We start from the raw sequence: 18,699 nt of genomic DNA, 5'->3' as shown, positions 1-18,699 counted from the left end.
GTTAATTATGAGGGGAGGGGGCAGACACAACACCAGAGAGGAGACACGAGGTTCATGACATCATGTGAAATAGCAGATAGGTACCAAGATGTAACCAAACGTATAGTAATGTAGATGTGTAACAGAAAAGAAAGGATTTCTTAATTTATCTCCATGTAAACCTTCCTTATAGTTAGTAAGCTCATTTATATATGAGTTTACACACACACACACACACACACACACACACCAGATTTTCTGTACCTAAGTTTGGAGGACAAATTAATTCAGTTATCTAAAGACTCTTGGTCACTGCTTCCAGTTTTACACTTGAAACTTAGCTATTGTTGGGTTATAATTATGAACCTGTTCATTTTCTTACAGGATTAAGTTATTAAACGAATGCCAAATGAGACTCCTGATATTTGAAAAATGGAACCTTATCCTGAGAATAAGATTCTTGTGGGGTTATATTAATTAGCAAAAGATTTGTGCTCAACTTACCTCTAGGCCTAAATGTCTCATTATTCGTCTCCTGTCCTGCCAAAAATAATTTCCCCAGCAATAAGAGTTTTTCAGGACTATTATGAAACACTGTCCTGTCCTTTGTCTTTTTCTTTCCTTTGTTCAGAGTCTGATACAACATTATTTTTACCCCTTCAATACTTAATCTCCCTCTCTTTATTCCAACATAATTTTACTTCACTGCTTGCAAGCTTTTTAAAATCAAGACTTTTCAGCCTTGCTAACTATTTCTTCTGTCTTGGCCAGTTGCCTAGAGTATTCATACTTGGAAATATTTATGACAGGATTCAAACCTTTTTGCCTCAACCCTTTTGTTTTCCCCTTTACATAGAGAATTTACACTTGAAAGACTTGTGTCAGATTTCACACCAACCCCTGGTGCTTATTGGAGGGGCATGACAAATTCGATGGAGGCACCCCCCTTCACACATACACTTTTTGCACCACTGTGGCTGAGGGCCCTTTCTACATTGTTTTCAGTGATATGACCAAAGCTCTCTGTATTATTCAGCGAAATCATAAATCATCTGAAGGTCTTGACTTCACTTTTGTAAAGGCTTTGTTTCTAACTATTTTTAGTAACATTTAAGACCTGATTACACTTTCAGATAATGGGATACCATGTTGTCTAAGATGGAACTAGACCTAATACATCACCTGAGGACTTGCCAGTTGGCATCTCAGTAGTTCTTTCAGGTATCCTGTCTCACATTAAAATCTGATGAGAGGGAACAAAATAAGTGAACAAGTAGGCTTTCCAGATAGAAACTGAATGGCCTAACACCTCTATTTTTCTCTGTTCCTTTAGAGACAACTGAAAGGGTCAAAGCCACCAGGCCAATGTTGTGGGGTCAATTGGAGTCAAGAGAGAAACAAGGCAATTATGTGTTCAAGAGAAGTGGGAGAAAACTTTAATACAATGTTTAGATATTTACCAGTTTAACCTGACATCATTAACTATGAATATGCAACTGTATGTGTGCATTAGTAGACTGTGAATAAAAGTAAACAGTGCATAGTTAGATTAATTGGAATGAAGGATGAAATATGTAACCTTTCCTTTCACAGTGTGTATCTCTCTGAATTTTTATGTTGGTCTAATTGTGCATGGGGTTTTAGTTACAAGTAGGGTAGCCAACGTCTGAGGAAAATGCCTAAAAGCTTAATTGGGTTACAATTACAATTAATGGGGTTACAATTAAGAGTTTAAACAAAATAATAGTAGTTTCTTTGGGTTTCAATGATAAAATTATCAAACACAAGATCACATGCAGTTGGAAAAGCCTGCATATAAGCCACACCTTATTTCATGGATGTAGGTAAGGGGGGGTTCTCGGGTTTGAAACCCCCCCCCATTCATGTCCGAAGCTCCGCCCCTCCGTTTGAGGGTTTAAAAAACATTTTAGTGCTTTTTCGGTTTTTGGCCTGCAGGGGCGCATTGTTTGGGCTAGCAGCACTAAACTTTCAGGGATTATTTGGGGGACTCTCCTGATGATACTACCTGGGTTTGGTGAGGTTTGGTTCAGGGGGTCCAAAGTTATGGACTCCCAAAGGGGGTGCCCCCATCCTCCATTGTTTCCAATGGGAGCTAATAGAAGATGGGGGCTACACATTTGAGGGTCCATAACTTTGGACCCCATGAACCAAACTTCACCAAAACTTGGATGTATTATCAGTAGAGTCTCTTATTGATACCACCCAGGTTTTGTGAAGTTTGGTCCAGGGGGTCCAAAGCTATGGACTCCCAAAGGAGTGCCCCATCGTCCATTGTTTTCAATGGGAGCTAATAGAAGATGAAGGCTACATCTTTGAGGGTCCATAACTTTGGATATCCTGAACCAAACTTCACCAAACCTGGGTGGTATCATTAGGAGAGACTCCTAAAGATACCCTAAAAGTTTGGTGCTGCTAGCTTAACAATTGCACCCCTGACAGCAGGCACCCCCCAAATTTCCCCAGACTCTCCTTTTAAATCCACGCCCCTTGGCATGGATTTAAAGGGAGAATCTGAGGTCCTCAGTTTAGAAGAAGAAGAAGAATTTGGATTTATATCCTCCTTTCTCTCCTGTAGGAGACTCAAAGGAGCTTACAATCTCCTTGACCTTCCCCCCTCACAACAAACACCCTGTGAGGTGGGTGGGGCTGAGAGAGCTCCGAAAAGCTGTGACTAGCCCAAGGTCACCCAGCTGGCGTGTGTGGGAGTGCACAGGCTAATCTGAATTCCCCAGATAAGCCTCCACAGCTCAAGTGGCAGAGCTGGGAATCAAACCCGGTTCCTCCAGATTAGAATGCACCTGCTCTTAACCAGTACGCCACATTGAAAGTGATGCTGTTTCAGGGTGGGGGATAATCCACCCCAAAACAGCATCACTTTCAATGTTGTTTAACTAGGGACCCCAGATTCTCCCTTTAAGGTGGATTTAAAAGGAGAATTTGGGCTCTCTAGTTTAAACACCATTGAAAGTGATTCTGTTTGGGGCTGGATTCCAGCATCACAGCGGCTGCCGGGAGGGCTCAGATTTTGCACCAGGTTCCATTTTCCCTCTATGCCTCTGCCCAGAGGGGAGGGGCAGGGCAGGGCAGGGCAGGGGAGTCTGCCATCCCCGACCTCGGAGACCTGCTTTTAAAAGCACTAGGCCAGGGGTGGGGCTTGGGGAGGCGTGGCAGACTGCAAATCATGAAATTCCCATGTCAGGTTATAACAAACTAAGAAAGAAAACAAAACGTGTGGCAATTATCATTGACAATTTTTCAACTGGGAAATTAATTCCCTACAATGCACTATTTGTATTAGGAACCTGGTCTCACAATTAAGGTGATATTTACAGTACGAACATATTTAAAATTGGATGCTTCACAGAAATATATTAGTACAGACAAAATGAACCAATAATTATTCTCTCTCTGACCAGAAGTGCTAGTTTTTATGTACTGGTTTCACAGAGCTTCCTCAGGAAGGACAGATAGTAAGTGCAGGTTTGGCTTACTTCCCAGGAGAAACCTCTCTTAATAGCTAGTCCTGCTTTTGCTGAAAAAAACCCCAGACATAATAATTAACCTTTAAGTCACAGGCATTCAAACTAATATTGTTACAATATTTCTATATAGGCTTACCCTCAACTCTTATCATATACATCTATTATTGTATTTAATCAGCAGTGTTGTACTGGAACACACAGTTCACTGAAGTGTTAGGTCTCGAACCACGAAGCAATAAACGGACTCTGTATTATTGATCAGTAGAGTTTCTCGACAGGCATCGAAGCACCCAGCTTGACAAAGCCAGTTCTGGGGAACCTGGCTTTTGCTATCCCCTTTATCTCGGTTTTAATCCCCCCTCCCATTTTCCCAAGAACTGTGAGAAATAGTTAGTTTGGAGTTGAGGCGCCCCAAGGTCAGTGACAGATAGAGAGCCACCTGGCATCCTGCCCCCATGAGATAACAGAAACAATCCTGATTCTCATGAGAACAAAGTATCAGGGGAGAGCCTAGTTATCTACTCGGTGAGTGAAGCCATAGAGATCAAGCAAGCAAGCTTTTATTGGCATAGACAACAGTACAACAATAGTAAAAAAAACTGATTAAAACATATACAGTACAGGCAGGGGCGTAACGAGGCAAACTGTAGCCCTGGGAAAAACCTGAGTTGGATGCCCCCCCCCCCCCCATGGGCGGCCACTCCACCACGACCAATTTTTTTTTTGCACCAGGACATTGGTGCGTGCAGGGGGTGCATTTTTAGACATATCAGCACCAAAATTTCAGCATATCATCAGGAGACTGTCCTTATGCTACTCCCCAAGTTTGGTGAGGTTTGGTTCAAGGAGTCCAAAGTTATGGACTCCCAAAGGGGGTGCCCCATCCCCCTTTGTTTCCAATGGGAGCTAATAGGAGATGGGGGCTACAGTTTTGAGGGTCCACAACTTTGGCCCCCCTGAACCAAACTGCACCAAACCTGGGGGTATCATCAGGGCAGTCTCCTGATGGGACCCTGAAAGTTTTGAGACTGTGCCTTCAGAAATGTGCCCCCCCCCCCCCGCCTGCAACCCCCATTGACAGCAATACAGAAAACTCAATGCAGAACAAAGATTCTTGGGCAAATTTCTGGGATGTTCCTGCAGGGGGTGCATTTTTGGATGTATCGGCACAAAAATTTCAGGGTATCATCTGGAAACTGTCCTGATGCCCCCCCCCAAGTTTGGTGCAGTTTGGTTCAGGGGGTCCAAAGTTATGGACCCTCAAAGGGGGTGCCCCATCCCCCATTCTTTGCTAAGGAGATGGGGGCTACCCTTTTGAGGGTCCATAACTTTGGACCCCCTGAACCAAACTGCACCAAACCTTGGGGGTACCATCATGACAGTCTCCAGATGATACCCTGAAATTTTGGTGCTGATACATCCAAGAATGCCCTCCCTGCAGGAACATCCTGAAATTTGCCCAAGAATCTTTGTTCTGCATTGAGTTTTCTGCATTGCTGTCAATGGGGGTTGCAGGCTGGGGGGGGGGCACATTTCTGAAGGCACAGTCTCAAAACTTTCAGGGTCTCATCAGGAGACTGCCCTAATGATACCCCGTAGGTTTGGTGCAGTATGGATCCTAAAAACTGTAGCCCCCATCTCCTATTAGCTCCCATTGGAAACAATGGCGGATAGGGGCACCCCCCTTTGGGAGTCCATAACTTTGGACTCCTTGAACCAAACCTTACCAAACTTGTGGGGTAGCATAAGGACAGTCTCCTGATGATACGCTAAAATTTCCGTGCCGCTAGCCTAAAAACTGCGCCACCTGCAGGCCAGAAATGGAAAACCACTAAAAATACCCCCAAACGAACCCTGGTTTTGATGCCCCCCACACGGTGGTGCCCTGGGCAGCTGCCCACCTTGCCCAATAGGCATTACGCCCCTGAGTACAGGAAATAAATGTTAAGTGGAGGGAAATCTACTGGCATTTAGTAATTTCCAGGAGAAAGTCTGCCACTATCATACAGAGAGAAGGATCAGGATTGTCCAGCAAGTAGTGTAATCTAAATAAATCGGGGAGATCAGGTAAATGTAAAGGAGTAAGATTCACATACTTGGATCTGATTTCCTTGAATCTGAAACAGTGTAATAATTGGTGGGCCAGAGATTCAACTGAGCCATCATTACATGGGCACAATCTTTTAGCCTTTTCTTGCTTGTTAAATCTGCCATGTGACAAGGCAGAAGGCATAACATTAAACCTGGTGAGCATTATGGCTCTCCTTTGAGCAGGGTTTATTAAACAATACAGGTAGTGGGCCAAGTGGCCCTGTTCAAATGGGAGAGAAAAATACAGGGAGGAGCATGTTTTCTTAGATGCGGTGATTAGGGTAGAGAACTCTCTATCCAATAGTTGACCTTTTAATTTTCTATACATAAAGTAGAGATCAAGGAAAGAATGTCCCCACATGGCAGTGGTAACATATAGCAGGCCAGTTACATATACCTTGTAGCAATTACGTTGAGTTAGGAATGTACCTCAGTCACCTAGATATGACAGGTGTCCATAAAGAACACTTTTGTTTGGTTATTTAAAGGAACAGGCTCAAAATAATGTGCTACCAAGTGCAAATGCTTTACTATATACTCAAGCAGATTACAAAAAACAATTGTAATTGGATTTTCCCATCTGTGTTGCCAGTAGTTCATCACCTTAGCTATTAGAAGCTTAATGTAGACAGCTGATTTTTTTCATCGTATTGAAGTAAATAACATCCCATTCCATATCTATTAAAAGGCTAGGATTTCTTTCTTTCCAGGAAATTGGCAAGCCTGCAGGGCTCCACTGAAAGTTGAAAACACCACTCCCCTCTCCCCCCGAAAAAACACAAAGAAATGCTGTTTTACTTGAACAGATAAAATATGTTTGGCAATGTAGTACAGCAATTACCTGTTACACTGAAAATTATATGCAGCCTTCTCGTATCCCACAGTGTTATACTAGCCATCTACCACAAAGCATGAAATAATTGCAATATGATCATAATCGCATCTAAGGAATAAGTGATTCGTTTTTGAAAAGAAATAAAATACCATCACATTTATCAAATCTGGTAGTAGCCCTTTTAATAAAATCACCTGAATATCCCCATTTTAAGGTATGTTGTCTGTTTAACTGAAAGAGACACTATAAAACTCTAGAATGTAACTTAACAACCTGTTGCTTCCATGCATTCAAAATCTGGTCTTTCTACTATAAAAAATGCTACATGCCTGACTTAGTTTATGTCTAGCTTTGCTTTATAAGATTTAAATGTGCACTTTGATAGCACCTCATTCTGCACACATAATAACAGAAGGAATCAATTTTCAAGTTGTACAGCTACCTTTTTGGGAACAAGAAGAAGCTTTAATTAATGTTACATTTCTTGTTTCTCTTTTTATCTAAAGAGTCCCATTTTTCATTGTAATTTAAGAGTTGGGTTTTTAGGGCAGACTTGTTTTACATTTGAGTAACAACAGATACAATAATTTATATGAGACATTTATAGAAGAAAGCAAAAAATAAGCTAATGAAGGAGTCTTCTGATTTTTCTTCAATTTACTTCTGCTGGTTTGGAGTTGCTTTATTCTCAGGGCAACCCAATCTCTCCACTAAATAGATTTAATTCCACCTTTCCTTTCTCCTCAGACTTAACATAAGAGAAATGTTAAATAACTTGCAAAACAATCCTAAACACATTTACTTAGAAATAAATACCTGATTTGGATGGCCCCAGGCCTGATCTTTTCAGATCTCTGAAGCTAAGCAGAGTCAGTCAGAGAGTAGCAGTGAAATAGTGGTTAAGGGCAGGTGTACTTTAATCTGGAGGAACCCGGTTTGATTCCCTGCTCTGCCACCTGAGCTGTGGAGGCTCATCTGGGGAATTCAGATTAGCCTGCACACTCCAACACACGCCAGCTGAATGACCTTGGGCTAGTCACAGCTCTATGGAGCTCTCTCAGCCCCACCACCTCACAGGGAGTTTGCAAGCCCCTTTGAGTCTCCTGTAGGAGAGAAAGGGGGATATAAATCTAACTCTTCTTCTTCTTGGTTAGTATTTGGATAGGTAACCTCCAAGGAACACCAGGGTTGGACACAGAGGCAGGCAGTGACAAACCACCTCTAAATGTTTCACCTTGAAAACCTTCAGGTCACCATAAGTTAGTGTCCTGCGTTAGGCTGCTTGTTAGAGGTTTCAGGTTACAGCACAGAGTTGTACCTAGAGAGAAGCAGAGAGCTGAGATTCGGCAACAAAGTGGGTAGTTTGAGAGAGCCAAGTCACGCGTTCCAGGATACCAAGCCAAGAGTCCATCACACAGGCTCAAAGTCCAAAGGGGTCTGGTCTGCAGGTTACAGTCCACAGAGTCAGCATGCTAAGAGGATGTGGTGCAGCAGCCACCCTGATATAGGACCTCCCACGAACCCTACATTCATCCTGTGAGGAATCTGATTATTTCTGCTGAAGGAGGTGCCTTCTCTAAGCCATCAAAATTGTGCGCTTTGCCTTTTAGTCTGGAGCAGTTCTCTACAATACTGTCTCCGTTGACGAATGGGCTCAGGTGAGCTAGTTGCCTGAGGCACCTCAGCCAGGGCAGGACTGGGTGAACACTCTGCTTCTGCAGGCACTTCAGGCTCTGAGTCCTAGCTAGCCTGCTGTGATGGACCCATCACACACCTTCTATACTTCTTTAGGCAGGGAAATCACTCACTCAGCTTTTCCCCTGTAGGGACTGGGGTGCTTCAGAAATATGGTAGTGTAAGATAGAAAGCTCTTTCCCTAGAATCATAGAGTTAGAAGAGACCCCAAGGGCCACCAAGTCCAAACCCCTACAATGAAGAAAGCACTCCCAACAGATGGCCATCCAGCCTCTGTTTAAAAACCTCCAAAGGAGACTCTACCACACCCCAAGGAACTGCATTCCATTGTTGAACAGACCTTACTGTCAGGAAGTTTGGGCTGTACCACACTCCAGAAAGCAAAGGATGCCCGATGACTTTTTTCCCCCTTTCCTGCCACTCCGCTAACTAAAGCACACTAAAATGAATATACTGAGGTTGTTTCTGCATGGTCAAAATATCCTGGGTTGAGCAAGAAAAATATCTCTGTGCAGCCAAGATGTTTGCACGGTTCCTGGCCCTAAAGCAAGTTTGCCCTATGATATTTCCCTCATCCCAGGGTATTCAATCAATCAACAAACTTTTATTGGCATAGTTAAAATAAAAGAAAAATTTTACAAAGTTGGATTAATAAGAGAACGGAATTGCATGGCTTGCAGTAAAAATATTGCTATATCGACTGTTCTCTGGGGCTGGCAATCTAGTAAGAGAACAAACTTTCCCACTGTCAGTTAATGAGGAGACGTTCTTAAGGGGTGTATCAAGACAGGAATTCCTCAAAAGGGTATATGGTTCACAATGTAACAGAATGTGACTGGTAGTTTCAGTCTGCCTCTGGGAACATGGGCATAATCTTTCATAGGATGGTAAAGACATAAAGCAGCCATCTAAAATTGATGTGAGAGGATGTTAAACCGCGCTTGCATAAACTTCCTTTGTAATTGCGGTGCAGCATGTATGTAAAAATATGCTTGGAGGTATCCATATGTAGGAGGTATCCATAGCCTTAGGGCTTACACCTAAGAATAAGGTGTTTCTTGATGTCTTGCAGTCTCTGCTTAAGAGCTAGAAAATTCATCAAAATTTTGGAGAGAATCCAAGGAAATACCAATAGATTGGATCTTTTCTACAATTTGCCTGTCCCACCTTGAGCGAAAGATATCGGAAAACATTTGCCAGGTCAAACTACTAGGTTTGCTTTGAAATGGAGACACAACCAGTATTTGAAAGTGGATTGCCATTCCCAACCAGTTTGAACCCAGGGTGTTCAAAAAATGCCAGTTTGGTGGCTCTTTTAAAAAAATCCTTGGGTGAGTCTGCTAGAGCCTGCTACTGTGCGACCAATCGGGAGCACACCAAGTTTATTTTTCCTGCCCAGCCACCTGATCTCCCTGCCTGACATTCTTTCAAGCTGCCACTCAAAATCAACAGCCAATCAGAACACGGGACACCAGGCATGCTGAGATATGGTTGCAGCTGCCACTCAAAAACAACAGGCAATCAAAACGAGGGCACCAGGCATGCTCAGATATGTAATCCATGTAAATACAGAAGTCCCAGACTGGAGCATTTCCTCCCTGTCTTCACTGGATTCCTTCAAAAAAAGGGGGGGAGCCGTGCAAACCGACACCCTGGGATAAAATAGACCCAGGTTTTAAAAAATCAACGGTGGTACACAGATATAATTTTGCCATGTGGAAACGACCTGAAACAGAAGTAAACTTAAACAGAAACACAGATTTATTCAACAGATAGAGGAGATGAGAAAGGGAGGGATCATAATTTGGAGATGGATAGATGAGGCTAATAAGGCAGAAGACGAGATAAATATATACACTAATTACATAGGAGCTTCATCCCACATATCAGCATAAACCTCACTGAAGCCACCATGTATCTGGATGCAGATAAATTATTCTGGCCTCTTCAGGAACCTGTGAACAGCCCCTCTCAAAACTGAAAAGAAAAAACTCCACATCATCACCTTTCTGATAACGAGGAAACCTCTTTTGTTCCACTGAGGTAAATTCTCCAAATTTCTGTGGTAATTCTGCTCATTGCTGAAGTTCCTGCATCCTCATGAACATTTCTTTCTCATGTTCCATCCTCGCTTCCCTTTCTTTCTGCCCTCAGCTTCTATTTGTGCCATTTTAAGCTCCCTCTCTTTTCTCCTTTTTGCTTTCTCAGCTTCTTCTCTATCTTTTTATGTTTGAATCTTGGCAAATTGAATATCTTTTTCTGCCTCAATCCTAGCCTTTTCATTTTCCTTCTCAATCCTAGTCTTTTCATTTTCCAGTTTTGCCATCTCTAGTATTAACTTCATCATCTCCTTTTTAGATCAGTGGGACCTATTCCCTAGTAAGTATGCATAAAACCCAAACCTTAGAGAGGAGCTTTAAGCTGTAACTTTGAATGTCTGAGGATAATAAGTATTATGGCAGTGCAATGGCAAGATATACCAGTGTAGTTTGAAAACATGCTGAACTCTATGGTGATATGACAGGGCCAAGGCATGCCAGTGCTGGATTAGTGTAACCTTACAGGTTTCTCAACTCTGGGTTGGGAAATTCCTGGAGAGGGACTTCAGCTGTAGAACCCATTCCTCCAAAGCAGCCATTTTCTCCAGGACAATGAACTTTTGTCATCTGGAGATCACTTGTCATTCCTCACCTGGAGGTCAACAATTATATTCATAAACTGGTGACCAGGATTATTGGCTTGCTATTAAAAAATAAGTCTTTGGTTTTCACCAGTGCTGCAGTTTGTAACTTACTATTTTTTAAAATTATTGAGTATACATTCATTTTTAAAAAATTAATTCTGTAGAAATGAAATCAAACTTTTGGGAAACACAAGCTAAACAATATATTTATTTGATTATGGAATGATGGACTTTTTTGAAGCATTTTTTGTCACAATGGGGGAAAACAAAATGAAAATGTTGTCAGTTGGCTCAAAATGGAAATCTACTAATTTGTCCAGCCTCTATCTGAACCTGATCATAAACCCATTTTCTGTTACAGCGACACTCTGCCCCACACTTGGTGGAATTGCATTTAGGGCAGGGGTAGAAGCAGCCCAAGCAGTTCTTCTCCAGGCAGTCACACAAATCTGCTTTGTTGGAAAGCAGCTGGCCATGTTTGTCATATTTCTTCACAGTTCTATAAAAGACCAGAGAATCACAGTGAGCCCTTCTCTATATCTGGAGACAGCAAAAGAAGAGACATCAATGCAAAGGGTCAGGGCTTTCTGCTGACACATTTGCAATGTGCTGACAAATGCACTTTCTAAACCTCAGCTGAAGGCAAGACCCCTCTCCCTTTTTTTAAGTGGAGGGTTTGGTGCTTATGTTCATTTAGGACATGTTCATTAAGATTTTTTACTGACATATTTTCAAATTAAGATGTGGAACCAGTTTTAGGTTAGAGAAGCAATATTTATTAGTGCATTTTTATCCTGCCCTTGCTCAGGACACATACCTTAGTTTCTTCTCCTCCTTATCTTCACAACAGCCCTGTGAGATAGGTTTGGCTAAGAGAGGGCAAGTGGCCCAAAATCATCCAGTTAACTTTATGACACAGTTGAGGATTTAAACCAGATCTTTCAGCTGCTAGTCTGATACCTTAACCCTGGGGTCCCCAACCTCTAGGAGTCTTTGGAAATCAGACAGGGGGTGGTGGGTGCAACCACAAAATGACTGCCACCAGGAGGTGGAGTCAACCACAAAATGTCATGGAGTGAAGTTATGAATAATACAGGTAGTAGTTCTTCAATATTTCAGACAGAAACTGTTTTAATGGAGTGGCTTTTAAAGTTAGCATATTGCTTAAACATATTTTCTTGCTTATACACAAAATAAGAATAAACATTGAGTTAGTTAAGAAATCCTTGTCTAGCAGTGTCAATTTTACAGGTGTCTAACATACTTATGCAACAGTTAAGGGAAAAAATGTTGCTTTTCCTGGCCATTCTCCTTCCATGAGTGATTCTCTCATGAGCCCAGCCATGTTATCCTGTATTATGACTTGTAACAATGACAGCTAGTGCTGAAAAGCTGATGAGAGTCCTTCCACATTGTGTGCAAGAGAGATTCTAACCAGTTTTTGTTAGGGACATAAATGATTTTTGAAAAGTGGCTAAGATTCGATATAGTGATGTTTGTGTCAAATTCTAATTGAATTATAAAAATACATTCAAGTTGGGAAGATCTGATGGATGACTTCACTAGAAGTTCCAATTAGATGCATCAAGCATTTAACACTACAATCTACCCGGGAGTGGGGGCAAAAGGGTTGTGGAGCTGACATGACCCTGGCGCCAGCATCACTGACAGTCCATGCATTATAAGTGGCACGTACACCAGAGCCAGGGAACCATGCAGCTCTGCAGTGCCCCGATCAGGAGCAGGGTGGGATGCGGGTGCAGGCTAGCTAGGCCAGATCAGAAATGGGGTTGGGGTAGGTGCCTGGACTGGAGAGGCAGTAACCGAGAGGGGGAGCGAGGGGGGGTTGACTCAGCTAGCTCTTGTGTTTGATAAGCCCTCTTATGGGGCCAGATTCAGCCCCCAGGCCACATGTTTGTCACCCCTGACCATATGCCTATTCCTTCAGAAGAAAAAACCTTTTACAGTGAATGCACATGCAACCTGCAGGTACCTGAGTACACTTATTCGTAAGAAAGAACCAATGTGTGTTCATATTACAAATGAAACAGGAACCAGTACCTGGATAAATGCTGGGGACAAATAACATATGGAGATGTACATGTATTGAATACAACAATAGAATTAATGCACTTAGAATGAAAAATAAATTGTATGCTATACACAGATTGTGTGAACATTCACTGTAGCTTGTGAAAAAAGGCTTCTATGAATAATTTGGGACTCCATGGAAGTGAGCACAAGACTCAAGTCTCAGATTATCACTGTCTGTCATAGTGACATTCTAGTTAAAATCTTGAGTATCTTAAATGCACCAACTTACTTCTTTGTATTATTAAAGCAATCCTGGTTTATCATTGACAGGCAAGCTTTCTTCTGCTGTTCCCGAGTTTCAGGGTTGAAATCTGCTAGAAGCGGTCCAGGATTTTGAAACGCCAGGCATTTCAGCTGCCTTTCTATTTGTTGCTATAAGCAAAGAAGTAGGTGAATATAAAGTGATACGGTGATCTCTGTTGAATTGTGTTGTTACTTATAATCATTACTATTGATACAGTGAGCTTACAGCAACCTTACCTTAACAGTAATTCCTACTAAAACATTTCACCATCTCTTTCCTTCTAAAGAAACCTTACTTGAAAATTAGCTAGTTGGAGGATGTTGCATCATCACAAATATCCATGTTAGCAGCAGCCTATGATGATTGTGCATCAGTTACTCCAAATGCTTGAAAAGTATTAGAGGGATCTGTAAGTATTTACCACAGTTAAGAGAAAGACAGGTGAGGAGCTCTGAGATAGAGAAAAAGCTGGAGCTCTCCTATTCAGGATGGAAGATGTTTGAGCTCAACCTCTCCCTCCCCCCCCATCAGAGGGGGAGGGGAAGAGTGGGAGAGGGGACAGGAAGAAGGGAGGAGGAAAGCCAGCAAAGGATGTCACTGTGAAGGAGGCCCAGAACAAAGAAGAAGGTGAATGACCAAATTTAATTTTAAAAGGTTTATTGTGAAGTAGTCTAAGAGAAAAGGCTAATTTTGGAAGAGGGTAGTTTTGAAGGTCTGATGATGTGCTACATTATCTTTGCATCCTACTTGGGTGCATACAACAACTTTGATCAGATGTGCCTTGTGAGTTCTGTGCATGAAATACAATTCCCAGATGTGTAGGCACCCAATTCAGATTGGGACTGCTGTGCATGGGGAGAAGGGGTTTAAAAAACCCCTCCATGCCATCCTTCCAACCTGAAATGGCTCCAGAGGCTGGTATTCGTCCTGATGGAAAACCTACATGTAACCATGGATCCCTTCGTGGATGAAACCGTACTTTCTGGTGCTGTTTCACATAGGAAAACTGCATGGGGATGTGAGACTTAAACCCTTTCTCCCTATGCTCCAGTGTTCTGTATGAACTGGATCCCCACACTCCTGGGAACTGACTTTCAAGCATGGAACTTACAAGCTATGTCTAATTAAGTCATTATGACAGACCAGAAGAGGACATGAGTATAAAGTAACATATAGTTGGCCCTATATTTAGAACAAATGATTTGAGTGATTTAATTTGTGCTCTAAGAGAAACTCACATTTTTCAGTCCTTGCAAACTGTTCTAAACATTCTCATAAATGGGGTAACCAGGAAATCATACATCCTCAACAACTCCTGTGACAGCAGAGGATCATTTTCCAAGTGCTACAGTTACAAAGAAAGACTGCTGCAGATCACAGACACAAACCATCAGGAAGGTTTTCACACAAGTCTCATTGCAACTAATGGAAGATGAACATTAGTGCATTTGATTAGACCCAACTTATTTACATTAAGCTTGTGTTCTACATTTCAGATTGCCCAGCTGACAAATTAGGTTTCTCCTTATTAAGATTTTCAAGACTGGCTGTATGGGCAGTAGCATAGTGTAGACTGGTCTTCCAAAACCTACAGTGGAAGAGGAAATGCTCAGACACTGCTACTTTCAGCTTGCCGTGTCCATACTCTTACCATTTTCTTTTTCCAATGTTCCACCTGGTTTGCCAACTGAAGAATCTGAGGGCAAGGAAAAGGCATAGAAAAAAAATAATTGATGCAAAGAAACAAAACATGCAGTGGACTCCAGCAAAGCATTAAGAAGACAGCCAAAGCCAGCATATTAATCACTAGGAAAAGTATTTTAAGGTAATTGAGTGAGCATTTTTTGGAAGTAAGTGGGGGACTGCATCTGGACTAATAACGGACTAAGATAATGAAGTGCTGGCAAACCAACCTTTATGAACACATTTTAAAAGCACATAGATGAGAAGGAGGTCCTAAAATGCTACATTTTTTCTATTATTCCGAGCCCTCCATATCACTTGGCAGGTCCCCAGTATTAACTGGCAGACTGAAACAACATGACATCTGTCATGTACATTCTATGTAATTTCTGACAATTTCTATAAACAAACCAAGTATATGAAATACAAATTATGGAATCTTATGGTGTGAGGGAAGAGACAAGCTAAGGAAGGATTAAGCCTAATTTTTAAATTCAGTTCTCAAAATTGGATTTTACCCATAAAATATATTGGATTTCACCCATAAAATACAGTCTTGATAAAAAGCTTGCACAATAAAAACAAATAATGAAGTTCACAATAGAGGAGAAAAAAATAGCAAACATAAATAAATCAGCAGAACAAGATACATTTAAATAAACTACAGAAAGGGTGGTGAGTTGTTAGATGCCCTGCTCACATTTGAAAGAACTGCTCTCAAACTACTACTTGTTCCTATCATCCATTTAAGAGGGGTAGCAATACATTACAATCAATATGACAACTGCATGTTAAAATTGGTCCGAATAGTGACCAATATTGTATGCACTGAAATTTACTGGCACTGATGCAGAACAAGGATCAGTAAAGTTTTACTGCAGCACCATCTTTCTTTTCCCTCATTTGTGGTAATATCCAGCCTAATGCTGCATACTTGAAGGTCCTGCAAAAGCTCTGTGTCAATTCTGTGAGTACCCATACCCACTCTGATTGGCTGAATCTCGCCCCATTCCCCCCCACTCAATTTCAGTATTTTATTTTATGTTAAAATCAGAATGCAGGCAGACGGTAAGAATCGGCGCCCTTGCCCACCCCCACCCACCCCGTCTAAAATCCTCACGTGAGAGACAGAATTGCTGGCTTCCCCTTTAACTCCTTGAGTGCAAGAGAGAACTGCCGGCTTCCCCTTTTAATGCCTTGCACATGCGAGAGAATTGCTGGCTCCCCTCTTGTGAACTCCTCGCACGTGGGGTGGGGGAGGATTCTCTTGTTTGGTGGGGCGGGCCAGAACAGCGAGGTGGGAAAATAATTTGGTATCATCTGGAAAAACTTGGCCACCATGCTACCCACCCGTACTTCCCGGTCATTTATGAATAGGTTAAAGAGCACTGGTCCCAAAACGGATCCTTGGGGGACACCACTCCCTACATCTCTCCAGAGTGAGAACCTCCCACATTTACACCCACTCTTTGCTTCCTGTTTCTCAACCAGTTTTTAATCCACAGGAGGACTTCCTTGATTGCTGAGTTTTCTCAATAGTCTCTGGTGAGGAACTTCGTCAAAAGCCTTTTGGAAATCCAAGTACTGTATATACTCGCAGATAAGTCGAGTTTTTCAGCCCTTTTTAAGGCTGAAAAATGCCCCCCATAACTTATACACGAGTCAGTGACCCCTCCTGCGACGCCCCCCCACCCTCCACTTACTTTAACAAACACATCAGGTTTGAGAAGAGGGCTTGCCTGTGTTCCCTTCCAGGCTGAAATGGCCTGCTGGGGACTACATTTCCCAGGAGACCATGGGAAATGTAGTTCCCACCAAGTCCAAACAGAAGGGAACACAGGAAGCAGGCCTTTTCTCAAGCCTGCTCCATTTGTTAAAGTAAGGGGGGGGCGCCGAGCAGGGAACCCCCTCTGCCACAGAGAAAAGGCAGCTGCCTTCTCCCTGGGGCAAAGAAGGAATGGCTGCTGCGCCCTGCTTTGTGCAGGGAACTCCTCTGCCCCACAGAAAAGGCAGCTGCCTCTCCCTGGGGCAGAGGGGGAATGGCGGCAGCGCCCTGTTCTGTGCAGGGAACTCGTCTGCCCCACAGAAAAGGCAGCTGCCTCTTCCTGGGGCAGAGGGGGAATGGGGGCAGCGCCCTGTTCTGTGAAGGGAACTCGTCTGCCCCAGAGAAAATGTGGCTGCCTTCTCCCTGGGGCAGAGGGGGAATGGTGGCTGCGCCCTGCTCTGTGCCGTTGGCTGCTGCGTTTCCCACCCTCGACTTATACATGAGTCAATAAGTTTTCCCAATTTTTTGTGGTAAAACTTGGTGCCTCGACTTATACTCTGGTCAACTTATACATGAGTATATACGGTAGACAATGTCCACTGGTTTCCCCTTATCCACATGCCTTTTTACATCCTCAAAGAACTCTAGTAAGTTTGTAAGGCAGGACTTGCCTCTGCAAAAGTCATGCTGACTCTTCCTCAGCAGGTCTTGCTTTTCTACATGTTTTATAATATTTTCTTTAATGATATTCTAATTTTGTTTGCTAAATGGCACAAAAGCAGGGGAAACATTTGTAATATGTGAATGTATTACTAGTCTTTAGGAGAAAGTAGGAGACAGGAATAAACATTGTTTGCCAAGAAACTATACCTGTTGTTTCTGTTCCAGAGTACTTTCCTTAGTGTAAGTGCTACTTGTTTCTGCCATTCCTCACAGTACAGATTTGCAGTCTTCAGTACTGATTCCTTTCAAAGTATTTTCCCTTTCCAAAACAAGCCCTGAAATGGAAAAAAATACTCAGGTATTTATTATTGTTCTGCTTTTCAACAGTTGCCTCCCAAAGCATCTTCCATCAATCGAGCTCCTTCTATGCCAACAAAAAAGTCAAATCACAAAAGTAAAGGGAAACAGAAGAAGAAAAGTAGAGTGGCAAGATATATAGTAAAATCTGGGTCCTGTCACACCCCAGTGGGTGACACGAAGCTTAGTAAAAAAGAAAGAAAGAAAGAAGTCCATAGCTGCACTGCAAATGAATTAAAAGGTTTATTGAGGCACAATACCCCAATGAGTTGAGATGATGAGCGATATTTAATTAACACACTACACATAGACAGAAGCAGAAGATCACATTTAGCCTCATCCCTCCACTATTTGACAGTTCTATTCTCTAGCCAGTTAAAGCCATCTATAAAGCAATTTCATAGCTACCAATTTGTTGGAGTGAACTGATAAAGTTCTACACACATTGCACTTGTTTATCAGAACATAGATAATTAGGAGGTTCTCATTAAAGCACCAGTCAAGATGTCTCAGAGAAAAGAACGGGACAGGACTGGTCAAACAAGTGATTCCATCTATCCAAGTCAGGGGTGCCATTTGTAAACACAGTGAAATGTAATATGTAGTTAACCCTGAGTGCCTTTAGATGTCAGTACTGCTCTATCATAGTACTAGCACAGTATAAGCTATTTCTCAAATGCTCAGAAGTATCAAGAAACATTCTTCTTTTTACTACTCACAAGACAAACTGGTAATCTGGTTTATCAATGGAATACAGATTCAGACAAAAACTGGAGATGGTAAAATGTAACAATTACTAACCTGGAAAGAGCTTGCAGGAAAAGCATATTATTCCAACTCATGAGAATTTCATTGTAGAGTCTCACAACATAAAGGCACTGCGGGCCATCAACATCTTCCCTCCCCAGCTTTACTTCATCTTATTGAGGTTTAAAAGCCCATGCACCAAAATAATTTAAGAATCAGAAATAGCAAAACTAAATTTAGACTTGTCAACTGTTCAGTTCTAGCTATAACCACTTAAAAATAATCTTAATTTGAGAGCTTCTGGGGTGGCTGAGTATCTTAGCAATCACTTTGCAACAAATTCCTACCTGGTAGTAGCAT

At 42.1% G+C, this 18,699-nt stretch overlaps 1 protein-coding gene across 2 annotated transcripts; it reads right to left on the bottom strand.

Moving 5' to 3' along the window:
- Window positions 1-11,018: 11,018 nt before the first annotated feature.
- On the bottom strand, window positions 11,019-17,565 carry ARL14EPL (ADP ribosylation factor like GTPase 14 effector protein like). 2 transcript variants are annotated; one of them, XM_048503122.1, is made up of 4 exons: window positions 17,443-17,565; window positions 14,776-14,820; window positions 13,110-13,252; window positions 11,019-11,285 (listed from the first exon to the last, which is right to left on the bottom strand). In XM_048503122.1, the coding sequence occupies exons 1-4, from the start codon at window positions 17,497-17,499 to the stop codon at window positions 11,078-11,080; spliced, it is 453 nt and encodes a 150-aa protein (XP_048359079.1). In that variant the 5' UTR covers window positions 17,500-17,565; the 3' UTR covers window positions 11,019-11,077. The 2 variants fall into 2 exon arrangements, with proteins under 2 accessions (XP_048359079.1, XP_048359080.1); XM_048503123.1 differs by lacking the exon at window positions 14,776-14,820.
- Between the last annotated feature and the right edge of the window lie 1,134 nt (window positions 17,566-18,699).

The sequence above is a fragment of the Sphaerodactylus townsendi genome, linkage group LG07, assembly GCF_021028975.2.
Source record: "Sphaerodactylus townsendi isolate TG3544 linkage group LG07, MPM_Stown_v2.3, whole genome shotgun sequence".
Lineage (NCBI taxonomy): Eukaryota > Metazoa > Chordata > Lepidosauria > Squamata > Sphaerodactylidae > Sphaerodactylus > Sphaerodactylus townsendi.
The sequence above is the reverse complement of the archived record's forward strand: the minus strand, read 5'-3'. Positions and strand labels throughout refer to the sequence as shown.

Excerpts from the sequence above, each read along its gene's own strand:
- ARL14EPL (XM_048503122.1), bottom strand. The coding sequence starts at position 17,499 with ATGGCAGAAACAAGTAGCACTTACACTAAGGAAAGTACTCTGGAACAG. Across the intron at positions 14,821-17,442 it reads CTCTGGAACAGAAACAACAG|ATTCTTCAGTTGGCAAACCA; the intron begins GTATAGTTTCTT and ends CCTTGCCCTCAG. Across the intron at positions 13,253-14,775 it reads AACATTGGAAAAAGAAAATG|CAACAAATAGAAAGGCAGCT; the intron begins GTAAGAGTATGG and ends CTTTGCTTATAG.